Source organism: Oncorhynchus tshawytscha, linkage group LG08 (genome assembly GCF_018296145.1).
Source record: "Oncorhynchus tshawytscha isolate Ot180627B linkage group LG08, Otsh_v2.0, whole genome shotgun sequence".
NCBI lineage: Eukaryota > Metazoa > Chordata > Actinopteri > Salmoniformes > Salmonidae > Oncorhynchus > Oncorhynchus tshawytscha.
This window is the reverse complement of record NC_056436.1, coordinates 7,912,923-7,937,243: the sequence shown is the minus strand read 5'-3', so window position 1 is coordinate 7,937,243 and position 24,321 is coordinate 7,912,923. Positions and strand designations below refer to the sequence as shown.

The 24,321-nt window shown below is 42.0% G+C and overlaps 2 protein-coding genes across 2 annotated transcripts in view; one reads left to right on the top strand and one right to left on the bottom strand.

The window, feature by feature from the left end:
* The window catches only part of LOC112265787 (sorting nexin-9), an 82,558-nt gene extending 69,301 nt beyond the window's left edge, over positions 1 to 13,257 (top strand). The window contains exon 18 of the mRNA XM_042326234.1: positions 13,227 to 13,257. Within this exon, the coding sequence (XP_042182168.1) occupies positions 13,227 to 13,257 (31 nt within the window). The remainder of the gene's footprint in view (positions 1 to 13,226) is intronic.
* Positions 13,258 to 20,602: 7,345 nt separating this feature from the next.
* LOC112239948 (angiopoietin-related protein 7) overlaps positions 20,603 to 24,321 on the bottom strand; it is a 32,598-nt gene continuing 28,879 nt past the window's right edge. Inside the window, exon 8 of the mRNA XM_042325169.1 lies at positions 20,603 to 21,094. Coding sequence (XP_042181103.1) covers positions 20,948 to 21,094 — 147 coding nt within the window. The 3' untranslated portion in view covers positions 20,603 to 20,947. The remainder of the gene's footprint in view (positions 21,095 to 24,321) is intronic.

Here is a 24,321-nt window from a genome sequence, read left to right as displayed (position 1 = left end):
ATTTTTACATATTAATTTATTATGACATATTAACGCTATATATACACACTATATTAATATTATCAAGATGCATATACACTATTTATTCACCACATACATATAATACTATTTACATTTACATACACGGCACATATACACGATGACAAGATGCATATACACATCAAGATGACATTTATGTATCACAGAGGCACAGACAACATGCACAGACACTTGATACATACACACGATATACACATCAGTTATTTACATATTACACGCATACACATATATTAATGTATTAATATTATTGGCGGTTAACGCGATGTAACACATATTAATGTTATTATCACATACAATGGCGCATACATACACTATTATTTATCATATGACATATTTACATAATAATATACATGCATATATATACGCATTTACATCATAAGGACACATGAGAGATATAGACAGAGGAAGAGATATACTTATATATATGACAGACAGAGATTTTATTGACAGGGGAGAGAGACAGAGAGAGGATGGGAGATGATGGAAGACAGAGACAGACGGGGACAGAGCCAGAGAGACAGGGAGAGATACAGAGAGGATAAGAGGGAGAGAGAGAGAGGAGAGAGAACAGGGGGATACAGAGGAGAGAGAGAGTATCATATTTTTATTAATGTTATTATACACATATATTATATTATCACATTTTTATATATAATGATGTATACATACATTTATATGCATAATGCTATATTAATAATCAAAAGAATATATTATATTATCAGCATGATAATACATATTATGCACACTATATTAATTGAAGGAGATGAGACATCAAGCATCGTTATTATTTTTACACTATATTACACATCACATATTATGCATACGATAACATCACATATTATCACACTGTGGACGACAGCACACGCGATACGTTATTATTACATCGCGCACATATTATTACGACATCGCGATTTACATATATTAATTTATTTATATACACGATGCATGCACATGCACATCACATATTGGTGCATGTCACATTTATATGCATACACGACATGCAGATACAGACGCACATGCACACTGCGACATTTACACGCATACAGTGCACACCTGCATGCATATTATACTACATCATGAGACATCACATATGATAGATGACATGAGCGAGCAGGTATGTTTAGAGAAATGAGACATAATGCTTATGGAGACCTGATATTAGTGACATACGAGGAGAAACATCAAACATATTTATTGCCATTAAGCTTTGACAAAGAGAGTGGGAGAAAGAGAGGGGAGACGGAGAAAGACAGAGACAGAAAGATCATGTGATTCACACACTCTGCCACCCCGTTCTCCTCCCACTCAAGGAAACACACAGTTTTCCCTTCCCCTCTCCACACATACATTTGACTCAGTATGCCCTCTCATGTATAGAACACACAACACTAAAGCTCATCCGTCTATCTGAATTTCCTCTCTCAATTCAATTTAAGGGCTTTATCCGCATGGGAAACACACCTTAACGTTACCAAAGCAAGTGAAATAGATAACAAAAGTGAAATAAACAATATAAATGAACAGTAAACATTACACTCACAGAAGTTCCAAAAGAATAAAGACATTTCAAATGCCATATGAGCCATGTCTGCCTACGGCGGCCTTTCTCAATAACAAGGCTATGCTCACTGAGTCTGTACATAGTTAAAGCTTTCCTTAATTTTGGGTCAGTCACAGTGGTGGTATTCAGGTATTCTGCCGCTGTGTACTCTCTGTGTAGGGCCAAATAGCATTCTAGTTTGCTCTGTTTTTTTGTTAATTCTTTCCAATGTGTCAAGTAATTATCTTTTTGTTTCCTCATGATTTGGTTGGGTCTAATTGTGCTGCTGTCCTGTGGCTCTGTAGTGTGTGTTTGTGTTTGTGAACAGAGCCCCAGGACCAGCTTGCTTAGGGGACTCTTCTCCAGGTTTTTTTTCTCTGTAGGTGATGGCTTTGTTATGGAAGGTTTGGGAATCGCTTCCTCTTAGGTGGTTGTTGAATTTAACGTCTCTTTTCTGGATTTTTATAATTAGTGGGTATCGGCCTAATTCTGCTCTGCATGCATTATTTGGTGTTCTACGTTGTACACAGGATATTTTTGCAGAATTCTGCGTGCAGAGTCTCAATTTGGTGTTTGTCCCATTTTGTGAATTCTTGGTTGGTTAGTGGACCCCAGACCTCACAACCATAAAGGGCAATGGGTTCTATAACTATATTTTTAGCCAGACCCTAATTTGTATGTCAAATTTTATGTTTCTTTTGATGGCATAGAATGCCCTTCTTGCCTTGTCTCTCAGATCGTTCACAGCTTTGTGGAAGTTACGTGTGGTGCTGATGTTTAGGCCAAGGTATGTTTAATTTTTTGTGTGCTCTAGGGCAACGGTGTCTAGATGGAATTTGTATTTGTGGTCCTGGTGACTTTTTTTGGAACATTTATTTTTGTCTTACTGAGATTTACTGTCAGGGCCCAGATCTGTTAGGGCCCAGATCTGTTAGGGCCCAGTCTGTCAGGGCCCAGGTCTGTTAGGGCCCAGATCTGACAGAATCTGTGCAGTAGATCGAGGTTTGACATTTGCTCAGTACCATGTTTTCACTGAGGAAATGTACGAGTCAGCTGTTAATGATAATGCAGAGGATTTTTCCAAGGCAGGTCTCACAATAGTTATTGGGGTCAAATTTGTCTCCACTTTTGTGGATTGGGGTGATCAGTCCTTGGTTCTAAATATTGGGGAAGATGCCAGAGCTAAGGAGGATGTTAAAGAGTTTTAGTATAGCCAATTTGGAATTTGTTGTCTGTATATTTGATCATTTCATTGAGGATACCATCAACACCACAGGCCTTTTTGGGTTGGAGGGTTTTTATTTTGTCCTTTAGTTCATTCAATTTAATAAGAGATTCCAGTGGGTTCTGGGAGTCTTTAATAGTTGATTCTAAGATCTGTATTTGATCCTGTATATGTTTTTGCTGTTTTTTGTTATAAGGCCAAAAAGATTGGAGAAGTGTTTTTTTTTAATACCATTATTTAACTAGGCAAGTGGGTTAAGAAAAAATTCTTATTTTCAATGACGGCCTAGGAACAGCGGGTTAACTGCCTGTTCAGGGGGCAGAATGACAAATTTTGAAACGATGTCAGCTCGGGGGTTTGAACTTGCAACCTTCCGTTTACTAGTCCAACGCTCTAACCACTAGGCTACCCTGCCGCCATACCCATACATCTCCAAATTGGATAGATAATTCTTTGTGTTGTTGTTTGTTTAGTGTTTTCCAATTTTCCCAGAAGTGGTTAGAGTCTATGGATTCTTCAATTACAATTACACTCGTTTTTGTTGGTTATGTTGTTGTAGTTGTGCCTAGGGGGGGCATATGGGGGAGGGAATGCTGTCACCTGCAGGTGTTTGTCCCCCTGTGTGCTGAGGGTGTCAGGTTCTTGTCCGGTTCTGGCATTTAGGTCGCCACAGACTAGTACATGTCCCTGGGCCTGGAAATCATTGATTTCCCCCTCCAGGGTGGAGAGGTTGTCGTCATTAAAGTATGGAGATTCTAGTGGGGGGATATAGGTAGCACACAGGAGGACATTTTTCTCTGTTGAAATCATTTCCTTTTGAGTATCTTGCTATAAAAAAAAAAAACTATAAAATGTTCCTGTTTTGATGAATTTAAAAGAGTGAGTTAGGTCTGCTCTGTACCAAATTAGCATTCCCCCTGAGTCCCTTCCCTGTTTCACACCTGGTAGTTTGGTGGAAGGGATTACCAGCTCTCGATAACCTACAGTAAGGGGCAACCAGTGGATCCATCTCCTCTATATTATATTTCTTGTAGGATGGCAATGTCTGTATTTCCTATTTCTTAGATGAAGTTCCTGCTCTTTAGGCTAAAGGCAGATGACCTCAGATTTCTCTCTCTATAAAATAAACATTGATGAAGGGAACATGTATATATTTATATTATATTTTTATTTATACATCTATATTTGTGACTCGTTTCAGGGCACTAGGTGTATGTCACTACTTCACAGGAGAGGCATTTGAGCATAAAAATACATTTTTTTTGATAGCCTTCTGAAACATGTCACCTTTCAAGTGTCTTAATAATAAACTTGTTTGCCATCTGTAAATACAAAATAAAATGTTTTAAATTACGCGCCTAGTTAGTGTGGGCTGGACATGCTAAGAGATGAGTTCTGATTGGTCTGCCATGTAGCGCGCTTCTGTCTCTAACATGAGCTGGTCAGTATGTGTAGGTAATCCTTTCTAACACAGTTTTTTTGAAAGATGTCACAAATAACTTACAATGTGTTGCTAATGCTCTCCTCTTTCTGGAGGACGATCGTGCCATGCTGACTAATCTCGGACTCTGTAAATTAATCAGACAATGAGGAAATCCCTTTTTTTTTTATAGGTAAAAAAAAAACATTTTAATTGAACCAGACATTGTAGAGTCTTCTGAAACAGCAATCAACAACAGTATAGTTGTCACGGAAGAAGTTGACCAAGTTTTGACATCATTGTAATGCCCGGTGGAAGCACAGTATGATAGCTGAGGAGTAGGAGAAAACTCTGGCGTTCGATTGCAAATATATAAGGAGTCGAAAAGAGAACACATAGAAGGTGTACATTGTTTACATCTTCAAACTAAGCGCAACCATGGCAACCATCGTGACGGAGAGGGATCAGCGTTCGTCCACGTATACGGGTAAGAGAGTCTAGCTAACTACATTTTAATAAGATAGTAAACATTTCTAATTTTGTAAGAAAGTCATTTTCATTGCAAGTTAAAGCGTACTGTTAGCTAGCTAGCTTACGTCAGCTGGCTCGCTCGCTAGTACAGTATCTCAGAAAACCATTTGCATTGCTAGTTATAGCCTAATGTTAGCTAGCTAGCTGACATTGAAACTAGTTGGTTTCGAGCGCTGCCAGATTGTTGGGGCTCCCGGGTGACGCAGCGGTCTAAGGCACTGCATCTCAGTGCTAGAGGTATCACTACAGACCCTAGTTCGATCCCGGGCTGTATCACAACAGGCCGTGAATTGGGAGTCCCATAGGGCGGCGCACATAGGGCAGCATCGTTAGTGGAGGGATTGGCCGGGGTAGGGCGTCACTGTAAATAAGAATTTGTTCTTAACTGACTTGTCTAGTTTCAGATTCATGCATGGTAGTAACGTTGGGATTATAGTTCATTGTTTAGCTAGCTAGCTACATGTCTAAATAAAAGACTCCATTATGCAAGGAACCATTTCACTGTACCAACTCCTGTATCCTGTATCCTGTGCATGTGACGAATAAACTTTGATTTATGTTGTGTTGTGTTTACCAGAGACGGTAATGTGAAGATAACATGACCTGCACCAAAGTCAAATTAATGTTAAGCCCATAGTCATGTAGAATGCACTGTTTTCATTTCATCACAATCACAACCGTAAGCTTTTTTCTGTAATTAGCTCGCTATTAACTTGCAACTAATGATCTTGTTGTGAGTTTTATATTTTCCTGTAATAATGAATACAAATTTGCTAAAGAGAAGACATTGTCAGCTATAATATGGTGATTATATCAACTGACTAGCCAGATAACTTAACGTTAGCTAGCTAACAAGCTAGAAACTAACCAAAACATTGTTTAGAAAGTTGCTTTTAGTTACCTGGTTTGCTAGATTGACACAAAGTGCCTTGCAAAAGTATTCATCCCCCTTGGCGATTTTCCTATTTTGTTGCATTACAACCTGCAATTTAAATTGATTTTTATTTGGATGTCATGTAATGGACAAAGACAAAATATTCCAAATTGATGAAGTGAAATGAAAAAAATAACTTGTTTCAAAAAATTCCAAAAAATAAAAACTGGAAAAGTGGTGCGTGCGTATGTATTCACCCCCTTTGCTATTGATGGAGTTCACATTGGGGTCATGATAGGGGCTGCACCAAATGTTTGATGTATTATAATAATTGATTATGCTTATGTTGTAGTAATAGAAGGGGGGGGTTATAAGACCCATCCCTCACTACATTTAGAAGGCCCTAGACTACAGATTAACAATATATATTTATTATAAGGATTCAAATTGTTCCACTTTTCTTTTATAGTCTCTGCCTCTTATAAAGAAACTGTCTGAAAGATGTGTGTTATTGCAGTCAAAACAGGGTGTCTGTGAGAAAGCTCCTAAAGGCTAACAGAGATTCATAGACACAGAACCCTGCAGGGGAGTGAAAGAGATAAGAGACTAGTCAGACATACCACTATAAATCAACTTGGGGAGTGGACATTTACTGCTGAGCCTTTAGAAAACACTGAAACTATTAGTTGTATAGCTGTGTATGCATGGGCTTGGTCTCATGAGTAGAAGGTAATGATGTAGGCAGTGACATCACTAGGGGTTGACTGCAAGCATAATAAAACTTGGACCCTTTACTATTTTGCAGAACTTACTATGAAACATACTATGTTCCCTTTGTCAACTTCTGTCTGCGATTTGCATTAATAAATTAATTGATTTACTTAAAGATATTGACTGAATGCTAATTTCACCAATAATCAAATGATTGACAAGAAACAAGGAACGAACCACAACACTATGAAGCCTCTAAATAAGATCTGGTGCAACCAATTACCTTCAGAAGTCACATAATTAGTTAAATAAAGTACACCTGTGTGCAATATAAATGTTACATGATCTGTCATATGGTCTCAGTATATATACTCCTGTTCTGAAAGGCCCCAGTGTCTGTAACACCACTAAGCAAGAGGCACCAACCACCAAGCAAGCTGCACCATGAAGACCAAGGAGCTCTCCAAACAGGTCAGGGACAAAGTTGTGGAGAAATACAGATCAGGGTTTGGTTATAAAAAAATATCTGAAACTTTGAACATCCCACGGAGCACTATTAAATCCATTATTCAAAAATGGAAAGAATATGGCACCACAACAAACCTACCAAGAGAGAGCCGCCCACCAAAACTCATGGACCAGGCAAGGAGGGCATTAATCAGAGAGGCAACAAAGAGACCAAAGATAATCCTGAAGGAGCTGCAAAGCTCCACAGCGGAGATTGGAGTATCTGTCCATAGGACCACTTTAAGCCGTACACTCCACAGAGCTGGGCTTTACGGAAGAGTAGCCAGAAAAAAAGCCATTGCTTAAAGAAAAAAATAAGCAAACACGTTTGGTGTTCGCCAAAGGGCATGTGGGAGACTCCTCAAACATATGGAAGTAGGTACTCTGGTCAGATGGGATTAAAGTTGAGCTTTTTGGCCATCAAGGATAACGCTATGTCTGGCGCAAACCCAACACCTCTCATTACACCGAGAACACCCTCCCCACAGTGAGGCATGGTGGTGGCAGCATCATACTGTGGGCATGTTTTTCATCGGCAGGAACTGAGAAACTGGTCAGAAATGAAATAATGATTGATGGTACTAAATACAATGAAATTCTTGAGGGAAACCTGTTTCAGTCTTCCAGAGATTGAGACTGGGATGGAGGTTCACCTTCCAGTAGGACAATGACCCTAAGCATACTGCTAAAGCAACACTCAAGTGGTTTAAGGGGAAACATTTAAATGTCTTGGAATGTCTAGTCAAAATCCAGACCTCAATCCAATTGAGAATCTGTGGTATGACTTAAAGATTGCTGTACACCAGCGGAACCCATCCAACTATAAGGAGCTGGAGCAGTTTTGCCTTAAATAATGGGCAGAAATCTCAGTGGCTAGATGTGCCAAGCTTATAGAGACATACCACAAGTGACCTGCAGCTGTAATTGCTGCAAAAGGTGGCTCTACAAAGTATTGACTTTTGGGGGGTGAATAGTTCTGCACGCTCAACTAATGTTTTTTTGTGTTATTTCTTATTTGTTTCACAGTAAAACATATTTTGCATCTTCAACGTTGTAGGCATGTTGTGTAAATCAACCTGGAATTTTTTTTTTTTTAAATTAAAATTCCAGGTTGTAAGGCAACAAAATAGGAAAAATGCCAAAGGGGGTGAATACGTTCACAAGCCACTGTATAATAAATTCATTTTTAAATGGTTTATTGCTGTTAAAATACACCAGTTATGCTATTTCGGACCACCAGTCGTTTTTGTGTTTTATACTTTTTTTAAACTCCGGCAAGTCTGTCGGACGACAATAGAATGTCTATGATGTCGCAGCGACAACATTCTACAGACATCTCTATGATGTCACAGCGACAACATTCTACAGACATGTCTGATGTCGCAGCGACAACATTCTACAGACATCTCTATGATGTCACAGTGACAACATTCAACAGACATGTCTATGATGTCACAGTGACAACATTCTACAGACATGTCTATGATGTCACAGCGACAACATTCTACAGACATGTCTGATGTCACAGCGACAACATTCTACAGACATGTCGATAGATGTAGTATAAACCAGCGTTTAGTCATGGAATATTTGGTTATTTAATACACTACCGTACTCACTCTGTTTAATACACTACCGTACTCACTGTCTAATAATACACTACTGTACTCACTCTGTTTAATACACTACTGTACTCACTGTTTAATACAATACCGTACTCACTGTTTAATAGTACTCACTGTTTGGCCCTGTCCGGGGGTGACCTCGGATGGGGCCACAGTGTCTCCTGACCCCTCCTGTCTCAGCCTCCAGTATTTATGCTGCAGTAGTTTATGTGTCGGGGGTCTAGGGTCAGTTTGTTATATCTGGAGTACTTCTCTGTCCTATTCGGTGTCCTGTGTGAATTTAAGTGTGCTCTCTCTAATTCTCTCTTTCTCTCTCTCGGAGGACCTGAGCCCTAGGACCATGCCTCAGGACTACCTGACATGATGACTCCTTGCTGTCCCCAGTCCACCTGACCGTGCTGCTGCTCCAGTTTCAACTGTTCTGCCTTATTATTATTCGACCATGCTGGTCATTTATGAACATTTGAACATCTTGGCCATGTTCTGTTATAATCTCCACCCGGCACAGCCAGAAGAGGACTGGCCACCCCACACAGCCTGGTTCCTCTCTAGGTTTCTTCCTAGGTTTTGGCCTTTGTAGGGAGTTTTTCCTATCCACCGTGCTTCTACACCTGCATTGCTTGCTGTTTGGGGTTTTAGGCTGGGTTTCTGTACAGCACTTTGAGATATCAGCTGATGTACGAAGGGCTATATAAATACATTTGATTTGATGTGATTTAATACACTACCGTACTCACTCTGTTTAATACACTACCGTACTCACTGTTTAATACACTACCGTACTCACTCTGTTTAATACACTACCGTACTCACTCTGTTTAATACACTACCGTACTCACTCTGTTTAATACACTACCGTACTCACTCTGTTTAATAATACACTACCGTACTCACTCTGTTTAATACACTACCGTACTCACTCTGTTTAATACACTACCGTACTCACTCTGTTTAATACACTACCGTACTCACTCTGTTTAATACACTACCGTACTCACTCTGTTTAATACACTACCGTACTCACTCTGTTTAATACACTACCGTACTCACTCTGTTTAATTATACACTACTGTACTCACTGTTTAATACACTACCGTACTCACTCTGTTTAATACACTACCGTACTCTGTTTAATAATACACTACCGTACTCACTCTGTTTAATACACTACCGTACTCACTCTGTTTAATACACTACCGTACTCACTCTGTTTAATACACTACCGTACTCACTCTGTTTAATACACTACCGTACTCACTCTGTTTAATACACTACCGTACTCACTCTGTTTAATACACTACCGTACTCACTCTGTTTAATACACTACCGTACTCACTCTGTTTAATAATACACTACCGTACTCACTCTGTTTAATACACTACCGTACTCACTCTGTTTAATACACTACCGTACTCACTCTGTTTAATACACTACCGTACTCACTGTTTAATACACTACCGTACTCACTCTGTTTAATACACTACCGTACTCACTCTGTTTAATACACTACCGTACTCACTCTGTTTAATACACTACCGTACTCACTCTGTTTAATACACTACCGTACTCACTTTTTTCACCAAAATACACTACAAACTACTCACTCTGTGCACAATAATACACATCCTGGCTGTATAATACACTACGCCTGGTAATGGCACTACTGTACTGCCCTCAACACTACCGTACTCACTCTGAATAGTGACTCTGCACAACTCACTCGTTTAAACACTACCTGCCCTCCAGGACATACACTACCCGTGCTCAGGAAGGCTCTAAAGATCATCAAGGACATCAACCACTACCGTAGCCACTGCCTTTAATACACCCCTGTGTCATCCACTACAGTACTCAGGTGCATAAAGCTGGGACCGTTCACTGAAAAACAGCTTCTATCTCACCATCAGACTGTTAATAGCCACACTACCGTTGTTTATGGCTACTGCCAACACACTGTCAATGACACTGACTCTACTCCAGCCACTTTAATCATGGGAACTACCGGAAACTCTGTTTAATATATCACTAGCCACTTTAAACAATGCTACCTGTATATAATGTTACTTACCCTACATTGTTCATCTCATATGCACTACGTTGATACTGTTTATATCATCGACTGCATCCTTATGTAATACATGTATCACTAGCCAATTTAACTATGCCACTTGGTTTACATACTTATCTCATATGTATATACTGTACTAATATCATCTACTGTATCTTGCCTATGCTGCTCTGTACCATCACTCATTCATATAATCACTATGTACTATTCTTTTAATCCTACCTTACACTGTTTATAATACACTACCGTTTTTGTTTAATACACTACCAGATTACTTGCTTTAATTACTACTGCATTGTCTGAACTAATACACTAGCATTTCGTACACTCGTTTAATTAACATCTGCTAACCTACCGTGTATGTGACAAATAATTTTGATTTGATTTGTTTACTCACTATGTTTAATACACTACCATACTCACTATGTTTAATACACTACCATACTCACTATGTTTAATACACTACCATACTCACTCTGTTTAATAATACACTACCATACTCACTCTGTTTAATACACTACTGTACTCACTGTTTAATACACTACCATACTCACTGTTTAATAGTACTCACTGTTTGGCCCTGTCCGGGTGACTCTCGGATGGGGCCACAGTGTCTCCTGACCCCTCCTGTCTCAGCCTCTACAGTATTTATGCTGCAGTAGTTTATGTGTAATAATCTAGGGTCAGTTTGTTATATCTGGCTACTTCTCTGTCCTATTACGGTGTCACTGTGTGAAATACAACCGTGCTCACTCTGTTTAATTCTCTACTCTCTCTCGGAGGACACTACCGTAGCCCTAGGACCATGCACTCAGGACTACCTGACATGATGACTACCTTGCTGTCCCCAGTCCACCTGACCGTGCTGCTGCTTAAGTTTCAACTGTTCTGCCTTATTATTATTCTACCATGCTGGTCATTTAATAATGAACATTTGAACATCTTGGCCATGTTCTGTTATAATCTCCACCCTCACAGCCAGAAGAGGACACTACCCCACACAGCCTGGTTCCTCTCTAGGTTTCTTCCTAGGTTTTGGCCTTTGTCAGGGAGTTTTAATACCTATCCACTCTGCTTCTACACCTGCATTGCTTGCTGTTTGGGGTTTAATACAGGCTGGGTTTCTGTACAGCACTTTGAGATATCAGCTGATGTACTCTGAATACACTATATAAATACATTTGATTTGATGTGATTTAATACACTACCGTACTCACTCTGTTTAATACACTACCGTACTCACTCTGTTTAATACACTACTGTACTCAGTTTAATACACTACCGTACTCACTCAGTCTAAATACACTACCGTACTCACTCAGTTTAATACACTACCGTACTCACTCTGTTTAATACACTACCGTACTCACTCTGTTTAATAATACACTACCACTTACTCACTCTGTTTAATAATACACTACCGTACTCACTCTGTTTAATAATACACTAATAATACACTACCGTACTCACTCTGTTTAATACACTACCGTACTCACTCTGTTTAATACACTACACTCTGTTTAATACACTACCGTACTCACTCTGTTTAATACACTACCGTACTCACTCTGTTTAATACACTACCGTACTCACTCTGTTTAATAATACACTACCGTACTCACTCTGTTTAATAATACACTACTGTACTCACTCTGTTTAATAATACACTACCGTACTCACTCTGTTTAATAATACACTACCGTACTCACTCTGTTTAATAATACACTACCGTACTCACTCTGTTTAATAATACACTACTGTACTCACTCTGTTTAATAATACACTACCGTACTCACTCTGTTTAATAATACACTACCGTACTCACTCTGTTTAATAATACACTACCGTACTCACTCTGTTTAATACACTACCGTACTCACTCTGTTTAATACACTACCGTACTCACTCTGTTTAATACACTACCGTACTCACTCTGTTTAATACACTACCGTACTCACTCTGTTTAATACACTACCGTACTCACTCTGTCTAATAATACACTACCGTACTCACTCTGTTTAGCACATGGCCACACATGTGACTCCTTAAAGAGATGGGTGGGGCTTAGGCTTAAGAGGGTGTGAACGATGCTGAATGGGTGAAGACAAAGAAGAGCCCTCCAGTAGGTGTACCAGAAAAATTCAAGGGTAATTTTCTCAAAAGTAGAATTACAAGTTTATCAACATTCAAAGCAGAATTACTTTCCCCATTGTTCCTCAACTGTAGTGTATGACATTCCACTTTCTAGCTCTGAGTCTCTACTTTTATTCAATGTAAAAAAAACACAATTTCAAATTTTGCTACATAAGATCGAGCCGGTCGGTCACATTTAGAATGTTCCCTGATACTCTCCAGCACTCTGATTGGATTACAACGCCTTGGTGAACAATGCCTTTTATAGTTACATCGCCAAAAAAGCACTTTGGGAAATGAATCCCAGTCTAAAAGTCTTTAGCCGTAAAATGATTTGCATGCGATACAATCGCCAGTCGCAGTTTTCCAAATCCCTTTCCATTTCAGATGTTATGGTTATTTAAGCCAAATCTCTGTGTTGCGAGGGCTTGTCACCCATAATGTACTGTTCTTGTTGCCACAAAGTCATATAAAGTTAGAATATAAATTCATAATATGTAATGTTCTCAACCTGTACATCTACGTTTTGATTTATACATCCTCTATTCTGCAGTTGTTACTTCAACATGGTGCTGCTGTGTTGACTTTCCAGAAACTTATCCGGAACATTCCTGTCATAGAATGAGGAATGAGAGGTTCTATCCTTATGGCTACCTCAGGGGAAACGTCTGTCGCTGTTCCAGGAAGGAATGTTCAGTATGATGGGTTACTAGTGATTGGGGGATGCAGTGTCAGTGATTTAGTTTTCCTGCTTGGTTGGCTCAGAAATGGATGTTAAATAGATTTTTTTTTTTATGTTTCTGTGTGTGTTAGTACTATTATGTGTGTGTGTGTTTGTGCTACAGTGTGGTGGGAAGGTCAACAGTGCAGCCCTGGTAGGAAACTGGCCGGTGAACTCTGACCTTATAACAGGAAGTAGTGGAAGTGGAGAGAGGGTCTTCTCCAAATCTGACTGAGCAGGGTTTTATAAAAGACATAATTCAGCTTCACGCACACACAGTCCTTTTTAGACAGTACATATATAATGCTTTTAACTGTAGTGTTCATTTTTATATTCCCTCTTGCCCTCATTCACTCCTTGACTTTTTCCACATTGTTACGTTACAGCCTTATATTGTAAAATTGATCAAATGTTGTAAATGACTATTGTTGCTGGAAATGACTGATTTTTTATGGAATATTTACAGCCCATTATCAGCAACCATCAGTCCTGTGTTCCAATGGCACATTGTGTTAGCTAATCCACGTTTATCATTTTAAAAGACTAATTGATCATTTTAAAAAACTTTTGCAATTATGTTAGCACGGCTGAAAACGGTTGTTCTGATTAAAGAAGCAATAAAACTGGCCTTCTTTAGACTAGTTGAGTATCTGGAGCATCAGCATTTCTGGGTTCAGTTACAGGCTCAAAATGGCCAGAAACAAATAACTTTCTTCTGAAACTCGTCAGTCTATTCTTGTTCTGAGAAATGAAGGCTATTCGAATGCGAGAAATTGCCAAGAAACCGAAGATCTCGTACAACGCTGTGTACTACTCCCTTCACAGAACAGCGCAAACTGGCTCTAACCAGAATAGAAAGAGGAGTGGGAGGACCCGGTGCACAACTGAGCAAGACGACAAGTATATTAGAGTGTCTAGTTTGAGAAACAGATACCTCACAAGTCCTCAACTGGCAGCTTCATTAAATAGTACCCGCAAAACACCAGTCTCAACGTCAACAGTGAAGAGGTGACTCCGGGATGCTGGCCTTCTAGGCAGAGTTCCTCTGTCCAGTCTCAACGTCAACAGTGAAGAGGCGACTCCGGGATGCTGGCCTTCTAGGCAGAGTTGCAAAGAAAAGGCCATTTTCTCAGACTGGCCAATGAGAAGAAAAGATTAAGATGGGAAAAAGAACACAGACACTGGACAGAGGAAGATTGGAAAAAAGTGTTATGGACAGACAAATCTAAGTTTGAGGTGTTCGGATCACAAAGAACATTCGGGAGACGCAGAAAAAATGAAAAGATGCTGGAGGAGTGATGACGCCATCTGTCAAGCATGGTGGAGGCAATGTGATGGTCTGGGGGTGCTTTGGTGGTGGTAAAGTGGAAGACTTGTGTGTACAGGGAAAAAGGTATCTTAAAGAAGGAAGGCTATCACTCTATTTTTCAACACCATGTCATATCCTGTGGATGGCACTTAATTGGAGACAATTTCATCCTACAACATAACAATGACCCAAAGCACAGCTCCAAACTATGCAATAACGATTTAGGGAAGAAGCAGTCAGCTGGTATTCAGTCTATAATGGAGTGGCCAGCACAGTCACCGGATCTCAACCCTATTGAGCTGTTGTGGGAGCAGCTTGACTGTATGGTAAGTAAGACGTGCCCATCAAGCCAATCCAACTGGTGGGAGGTGCTTCAGGAAGCATGGGGTGAAATCTCTTCAGATGACCTCAACAAATTGACAACTAGAATGCCAAAGGTCTGCAAGGCTGTAATTGCTGCAAATGGAGGATTCTTTGACAATAGTAAAGTTTGAAGGACACAATTACTATTTAATTTTTTTTTAAATCATTATTTATAACCTTGTCGGCATCTTGACTATATTTCCTTTTCATCTTGCAACTCATGGAAAACAAGGACATTTCTAAGTGAACCCAAACTTTTGTATGGTAGTGTATATACAGTACACGGAAACAAAATTATAAACTCAACACAGGAATTTTTGGTCCCATGTTTCATGAGCTGAAATGAAATATACCAGAAATGTTCCATATGTACAAAAAGCATATTTCTGCACAACATTGTTTACATCGCTGTTAGTGAGCATTTCTCCTTTGTCAAGATGGGCGAGCAGCTTACTGATGTCAACATTGTGAACAGAGTCCTCAATGAGGTTATGGGCAAGCATAAGCTACGGACAACGAATACAATTGTATTTTATCGATGGCAATTTGAATGCAAAGAGATACCGTGACTAGATCCTGAGGCCCATTGTCATTCCATTCATCCACCCCCATCACCATGTTTTAGCATAATGCACAGCCCCATGTCGCAAGGATCTGTACACAATTCCTGGAAGCTGAAAATGTTCCAGTTCTTCCGTGGCCTGCATACTCGCCAGGCATGTCACCCATTGAGCATGTTTGGGATGCTCTGGATTGATGTGTTCGACAGCGTGTTCGAGTTCCTGCCAATATCTAGCAACTTCACACAGCCATTGAAGAGGAGTGGGACATTCCACAGGCCCCAATAAAACAGCCTGATCAACTCTATGCGAAGGAGATGTGTCGCGCTGCATGAGGCAAAAGGTGGTCACACCAGATACAGGGATGTTGGCCCATGTTGACTCCAAGAGACTCCAATCATAAAATCTAGCGGACAAACAAGGCAATGGTTCCAATCATTTTTCCACCATTCATTTTCCCCATAGGGAAGAAACACTTAAATTAAGGGCTGTGTTTTGTGTAGGCTTACCCTGGCGTGACGTTTTGGTAACCATGTAAATCTCTTTAGGACAACGAGACTCTCTGATCAATATACTCGGCTCTATTTACTCTCAGATTCAAAAATGCTAGTTGCTAGTTAGCATCAAAGTAGACATCATGAAACACTACAAATCCCTGCAAGCTCCTGCACATCATCTCCAGCTGACACCTTTGCTAACTGGTGTCAATTTAACAATTCACAAGACAGTTCACAGATTTGGCAATTTAAAAATACATTTAGCCAATTTATTCATTACTACATTTAGCTAATATTAGATACAGTAGTTAACCCATAGATTCTTACCTTTGTCACGGTTCGGCAGTCTCGTCCAAATCATCATGGCATTTGTAGTTCTTCATGATAGCCACATTAGCAGCTAATTAGCGTTTTATGGGTATTTATGCTTCCCACAGTTTTATGCTTCCCACAGTTGTGTCAAGTTGGCTGGATGTCCTTTGGGCGGTGGACCATTGTTGATATACACAGGAAACGGTTGAGCGTGAAAAACTCAGCAGAGGGGCCTCCCGGGTGGCGCAGTGGTTAAGGGAGCTGTACTGCAGCGCCTGCTGTGCCATCAGAGACTCTGGGTTCGCGCCCAGGCTCTGTCGTAACCGGCCGGTTAGGGAGGGTTTGGGCGGTAGGGAAATCCTTGTCTCATCGCGCACCAGCGACTCCTGTGGCGGGCCGGGCGCAGTGCACGCTAACCAAGGTTGCCAGGTGCACAGTGTTTCCTCTGACAATTTGGTGCGGCTGGCTTCCGGGTTGGATGGCGCTGTGTTAAGAAGCAGTGCGGCTTGGTTTGGTTGTGTATCGGAGAACGCATGACTTTCAACCTTCGTCCCTCCCGAGCCCGTACGGGAGTTGTAGCGATGAGACAAGTTAATAATTGCATGCCACGAAATTGGGGAGTAAAAGGGCATAAGCTACTTTTTAAATAGGGGTAAAAAAAAAAATGATTAACACAAGAACAAACACACCCTCTGAATGGCACAGGTACACAATTCGTGTCTCAAGGCTTAAAACTCCTTATTTAACCTGTCTCCTCCACTTCATCTACACTGATTTGAAGTGGATTTAACAGGTGACATCAATAAGAGATCATAGCTTTAACCTGATCAGTCTGTCATGGAAAGAGCAGGTGTTCCTAATGTTTTGTATACTCAGTGCATATCCTCCCTCCCTCCCTCCCTCCCTCGCCATGTCATTGACATAGAGGCTTATGATAAGCCAGAGGAGATAAAGTTATCAGGGGAAGAGAGCTTAAGGACTGAACAACACAAACTGTATACACACGAATACACTCTCACATACGCATATCTTTACCCCCGTGTTTAAGCCTTCAAGTCAGGTAGGAACTGGGTCATCAGAGCTCACACAATGCAGTAGTGTGTGTCTGTCGAATCAACATTTAAGTGAACCACCTCTTTTTAGTTTAAAAGGTCAATTTGAATAGAAATGTAAAAGCAACAGGTCAAATACTGTACAATAGGCCTACCCTGACAAATGTACATAAACATCACTGTTTATACATACACACATACAATGTTATTAGCCCTCATGCTTTTTAAGAAGGTAAATAGGGCAACACTTCCCAGTATGTATTGTGTTTCTTTAAAGCCGTGGGCTTTAATTAAGTTGAGCAGTTTCTGCTTTCAACTTGTACATCAGACACAATATTTACAAAGAACATTTTTTAGCATGGAGCTTAAGACGGAAAAAATAGTACACCCTTCGTTAGCTGGTGTTTCCCCCGTTTGGCTGAAATAACTTCATGTTGCCGTTTCTTGTAAGTCTCTATCAGTCTCTTACATCGACTGGGAGGGATGTTTTCCCACTTTCCTTTACAGTACTGCTTCAACTGTGTCATGTTTGAAGGGCTTTCTTGCAGGAGTCAAGTCTCCCCCACAGCAGGATTCAGCCAGGGATTCAAGTCAGCATAGCCAGGATTCAAGTCCCCCCCTACAGCAGCCACAGCATAGCCATGATTCAAGTCCCCCCCACAGCTTTGACAGGATTGAGATGTGGGCTTTAACTCTGCCATTGCATAACCCTCCGTTTCTTATTTTTGAGCAATTCTGTTGTAGCTTTGCTTGTGTGTTTTTGGATCATTGTCCTGTTGCAAGATCGATGTTCAGTTCAGCTTAAGCTTTTTGACAAAAGGCCTCACATTCTCCTCAAGAATTCTCTGGTACAATATATAATTCATTGTTGATTTAATGATGGCAAGCTGGCCAGGCCCCGAGGCAGCCAAGTATCCCCAAACTATAATTCTACCGCCTCCATGCTTTATGGTTGTTATGAGGTTCTTCAGTTCGAAGGCAGTGTTTTGTTTTTCGTCAAACATGGCATCTGGTATTGCGGCCAAACTACTCCACCTTTGACTCATCTGTCCAGAGCAAACTGTTCCAGTAGTCTTGGTCTTTAGCCAGGTGTTGTCTGGCAAACGTTAGTCATGTCTTGATATAATTTTTTGAGAGCAGAGTCTTCTTTCTTCCTGACCAAGTTTGTGCTGTCTCTTTCGGACAGTTGACTCATGCACTTCGACATTGTTTGTGAAAAGAGACCTGTAGATCCCTTGATGTTACCCAGGGGTTCTTAGAGAGAATATTTCAGTCAGCTCTTAGGCTGAATTTGGTGGGACGACCCATCCTAGTTAGATTGTCAGTGGTCTGGAATTTTCTCAATTTGTAGATGATCCGTTGGACAGTGGAACGATGTACTTCGAATTGCTTGGAAATGTATTTGTAACCCCATCCCAGACTCATGGGCATCAATAATCCTTTCTTCTGAGAGCCTCGGGTAGGTCTTTTGATCTTGGCATGATGTGTTTGCCAAACACCCAGATGGTTAAGACCAAACTAGACCTAGTTTCTAATCTTTATGGAAGGCTGGACCCTCCCAAGGTTCTCTCTAATGGTGTTCTAATTTTTATGGAAGGCTGGACCCTCAAGGTTCTCTCTAATGGGGTTCTAACCTTTATGGAAGGCTGGACCCTCCCAAGGTTCTCTAATGGTGTTCTAATCTTTATGGAAGGCTGAACCCTCCCAAGGTTCTCTCTAATGGGGTTCTAATCTTTATGGAAGGCTGGACCCTCCCAATGTTCTCTAAGGATGTTCTAATCTTTGTCCCGTGTTTTGGTGTACCCGATTCCAATGTGAGACACGTTATGTGATGGTAAAGGAAGGAGTGTACTAACTTTTTCCACATAAGAAAATATAATTTATTTTAATTGCATAACATTTATGTAGTACAATTATTTATTTTTTTTGGGGGGGGGTTATTTGTTCAATTGGGTTACCTTTATCAATGAATGTGGTGTGAATTTAGCTCCAAATATGAGGGTGGACTTACTTTATCACATGACTGTAGATCTCATAGCGAATGAAGCAGTAACAAGACAGTTGACAGTAACGGACATTCACAGATGTACGGAAGTATTCACATAATAGACAGAGGAATATCAGGGCAGAATGTACAGTACGTATGTATTTACAGTGTTGCAAGTCAGTGGGAGAGGAGGAGAGTTTGTGTAAGTCCCTCCAGTGGGAGAGGAGGGCAGTGTGTGTAAGTCCCTCCAGTGGGAGAGAATGACAGTGTGTGTAAGTCCCTCCAGTGGGAGAGGAGGGCAGTGTGTGTAAGTCCCTCCAGTGGGAGAGGAGGGCAGTGTGTGTAAGTCCCTCCAGTGAGAGAGAATGACAGTGTGTGTAAGTCCCTCCAGTGGGAGAGGAGGGCAGTGTGTGTAAGTCCCTCCAGTGGGAGAGGAGGGCAGTGTGTGTAAGTCCCTCCAGTGGGAGAGAATGACAGTGTGTGTAAGTCCCTCCAGTGGGAGAGGAGGAGAGTTTGTGTAAGTCCCTCCAGTGGGAGAGAATGACAGTTTGTGTAAGTCCCTCCAGTGGGAGAGGAGGGCAGTGTGTGTAAGTCCTCCAGTGGGAGAGAATGACAGTGTGTGAAGCCCCTCCAGTGGGAGAGGAGGAGAGTTTGTGTAAGTCCCTCCAGTGGGAGAGGAGGAGAGTGTGTGTAAGTCCCTCCAGTGGGAGAGGAGGAGAGTTTGTGAAAGTCCCTCCAGTGGGAGAGGAATGACAGTGTGTGTAAGTCCCTCCAGTGGGAGAGGAGGAGAGTTTGTGTAAGCCCCTCCAGTGGGAGAGGAGGAGAGTTTGTGTAAGTCCCTCCAGTGGGAGAGGAGGACAGTTTGTGTAAGTCCCTCCAGTGGGAGAGGAGGAGAGTTTGTGTAAGTCCCTCCAGTGGGAGAGGAGGAGAGTTTGTGTAAGTCCCTCCAGTGGGAGAGGAGGAGAGTTTGTGTAAGTCCCTCCAGTGGGAGAGGAGGAGAGTGTGTGTAAGTCCCTCCAGTGGGAGAGGAGGAGAGTTTGTGTAAGTCCCTCCAGTGGGAGAGGAGGAGAGTTTGTGTAAGTCCCTCCAGTGGGAGAGGAGGAGAGTTTGTGAAAGTCCCTCCAGTGGGAGAGAATTACAGTTTGTGTAAACCCTACAGTGGGAGAGATTGACAGTTTGTGTAAGTCCCTCCAGTGGAAGAGGAGGACCGTGTGTGTAAGTCCCTCCAGTGGGAGAGAATGACAGTTTGTGTAAACCCTACAGTGGGAGAGATTGACAGTTTGTCTGAGGGCTCCTGGGAACAGTATTTCAAAAGTAGAAAGAAAGCACATACACTCTCTCTTAGACTCCATGAACAGTTGGACACAATCCCATTGCAGCGTTCTCCTCATGTCTTCTCCAGTCCTACGTCCCATCCCAAGGTGATGTCAGAAGCGACCACAGCAGGTCTCCCACGGTCCCGACGGGCTGTCGTCACGGTGACAGGCGCGGTCTGAAGGTTCTAGGTCGTATCATCATAGAGGTCTTCCTGAGAGAGTAGTAGTCTGAATCTTTCCAGCTGTACCATACTACACCATCAGGACCCAGCAGAGTCTTGGCTTTAGAGGAGTACCGTCCACCCTGGGGAAGAAAAGAAGAAAAAAAACACACAAACAAATAAATAGACTACCACATCTGATGCAAATAACCTTATTTTTGTAGTGGCTGCAATTTGTGTGTACAGTGCATTCAGAGAATATTCAGACACGGACTTTTTCCACATTTTGTTACGTTACAGCCTTATTCTAAAAATGACACACAATACCCCATAATGACATCACAATACCCCATAATGACAACGCAAAACAGTTTTTATTTTTTTTAAAGTGTATAAAAATAAAAACAATTCCGGAAATATCACATTTACATAAGTATTACATCAGTATTTGCTATGAGACTCAAAATTGAGCTCAAGTTCATCCCAAATCAGTTTATCATCCTTGAGATGTTTCAACAACTTGATTGGAGTCCACCTGTGGTAAATTCTTTTGATTGGACATGATTTGGAATTGCACACCTGTCTATATAAGGTCCCACAGTTGATAGGGCATTCAGAGCAAAAACCAAGCCGTGAGGACGAAGGAATTGTTCGTAGAGCTCCGAGACGACAGGGTAGTGTCGCGGCACATATCTGGGGGAAGGATACCAAAACATTTATGCAGTATTGAAGGTCCCCAAGAACACAGTGGCCTCCATCATTCTTAAACAGAAGAAGTTTGGAACAACCAACACTCTTCCTAGTACTTCCGGCGCCGACAGAGATGGCCGCCTCGCTTCGCGTTCCTAGGAAACTATGCAGTTTTTTGTTTTTTTACGTGTTATTTCTTACACTAGTACCCCAGGTCATCTTAGGTTTCTTTACATACAGCCGAGAAGAACTACTGAATATAAAATCAGCGTCAACTCACCATCAGTACGACCAAGAATATGTTTTTCGCGATGCGGATCCTGTGTTCTGCCTTACAACCAGTGTAACCGAGTGGATCACATGCAGCGACCAAAAAAAAAAAAAAAAACTCAGAAAAAGAGGGAAACGAAGCGGTCTTCTGGTCAGACTCCGGAGACGGGCACATCGTGCACCACTCCCTAGCATTCTTCTTGCCAATGTCCAGTCTCTTGACAACAAGGTTGATGAAATCCGAGCAAGGGTAGCATTCCAGAGGGACATCAGAGACTGTAACGTTCTTTGCTTCACGGAAACATGGCTAACTGGAGAGACGCAATCCGAAGCGGTGCAGCCAGCGGGTTTCTCCACGCATCGCGCCGACAGAAACAAACATCTTTCTGGTAAGAAGACGGGCGGGGGCGTATGCCTTATGGCCAACGTGACATGGTGTGATGAAAGAAACATACAGGAACTCAAATCCTTCTGTTCACCTGATTTAGAATTCCTCACAATCAAATGTAGACCGCATTATCTACCAAGAGAATTCTCTTCGATTATAATCACAGCCGTATATATCCCCCCCAAGCAGACACATCGATGGCTCTGAACGAACTTTATTTAACTCTCTGCAAACTGGAAACGATTTATCCGGAGGCTGCATTCATTGTAGCTGGGGATTTTAACAAGGCTAATCTGAAAACAAGACTCCCTAAATTTTATCAGCATATCGATTGCGCAACCAGGGGTGGAAAGACCCTGGATCATTGTTACTCTAACTTCCGCGACGCATATAAGGCCCTGCCCCGCCCCCCTTTCAGAAAAGCTGACCACGACTCCATTTTGCTGATCCCTGCCTACAGACAGAAACTAAAACAAGAAGCTCCCACGCTGAGGTCTGTCCAACGCTGGTCCGACCAAGCTGACTCCACACTCCAAGACTGCTTCCATCACGTGGACTGGGAGATGTTTCGTATTGCGTCAGACAACAACATTGACGAATACGCTGATACGGTGTGCGAGTTCATTAGAACGTGCGTTGAAGATGTCGTTCCCATAGCAACGATTAAAACATTCCCTAACCAGAAACCGTGGATTGATGGCAGCATTCGTGTGAAACTGAAGGCACGAACCACTGCTTTTAATCAGGGCAAGGTGTCTGGTAACATGACTGAATACAAACAGTGCAGCTATTCCCTCCGCAAGGCTATCAAACAAGCTAAGCGCCAGTACAGAGACAAAGTAGAATCTCAATTCAACGGCTCAGACACAAGAGGCATGTGGCAGGGTCTACAGTCAATCACGGACTACAGGAAGAAACCCAGCCCAGTCACAGACCAGGATGTCTTGCTCCCAGGCAGACTAAATAACTTTTTTGCCCGCTTTGAGGACAATACAGTGCCACTGACACGGCCTGCAACGGAAACATGCGGTCTCTCCTTCACTGCAGCCGAAGTGAGTAAGACATTTAAACGTGTTAACCCTCGCAAGGCTGCAGGCCCAGACGGCATCCCCAGCCGCGCCCTCAGAGCATGCGCAGACCAGCTGGCCGGTGTGTTTACGGACATATTCAATCAATCCCTATACCAGTCTGCTGTTCCCACATGCTTCAAGAGGGCCACCATTGTTCCTGTTCCCAAGAAAGCTAAGGTAACAGAGCTAAACGACTACCGCCCCATAGCACTCACATCCGTCATCATGAAGTGCTTTGAGAGACTAGTCAAGGACCATATCACCTCCACCCTACCTGACACCCTTGACCCACTCCAATTTGCTTACCGCCCAAATAGGTCCACAGACGATGCAATCTCAACCACACTGCCCTAACCCATCTGGACAAGAGGAATACCTATGTGAGAATGCTGTTCATCGACTACAGCTCGGCATTCAACACCATAGTACCCTCCAAGCTCGTCATCAAGCTCGAGACCCTGGGTCTCGACCCCGCCCTGTGCAACTGGGTACTGGACTTCCTGACGGGCCGCCCCCAGGTGGTGAGGGTAGGCAACAACATCTCCTCCCCGCTGATCCTCAACACTGGGGCCCCACAAGGGTGCGTTCTGAGCCCTCTCCTGTACTCCCTGTTCACCCACGACTGCGTGGCCATGCACGCCTCCAACTCAATCATCAAGTTTGCGGACGACACAACAGTGGTAGGCTTGATTACCAACAACGACGAGACGGCCTACAGGGAGGAGGTGAGGGCCCTCGGAGTGTGGTGTCAGGAAAATAACCTCACACTCAACGTCAACAAAACTAAGGAGATGATTGTGGACTTCAGGAAACAGCAGAGGGAACACCCCCCATCCACATCGATGGAACAGTAGTGGAGAGGGTAGCAAGTTTTAAGTTCCTCGGCATACACATCACAGACAAACTGAATTGGTCCACTCACACAGACAGCATCGTGAGGAAGGCGCAGCAG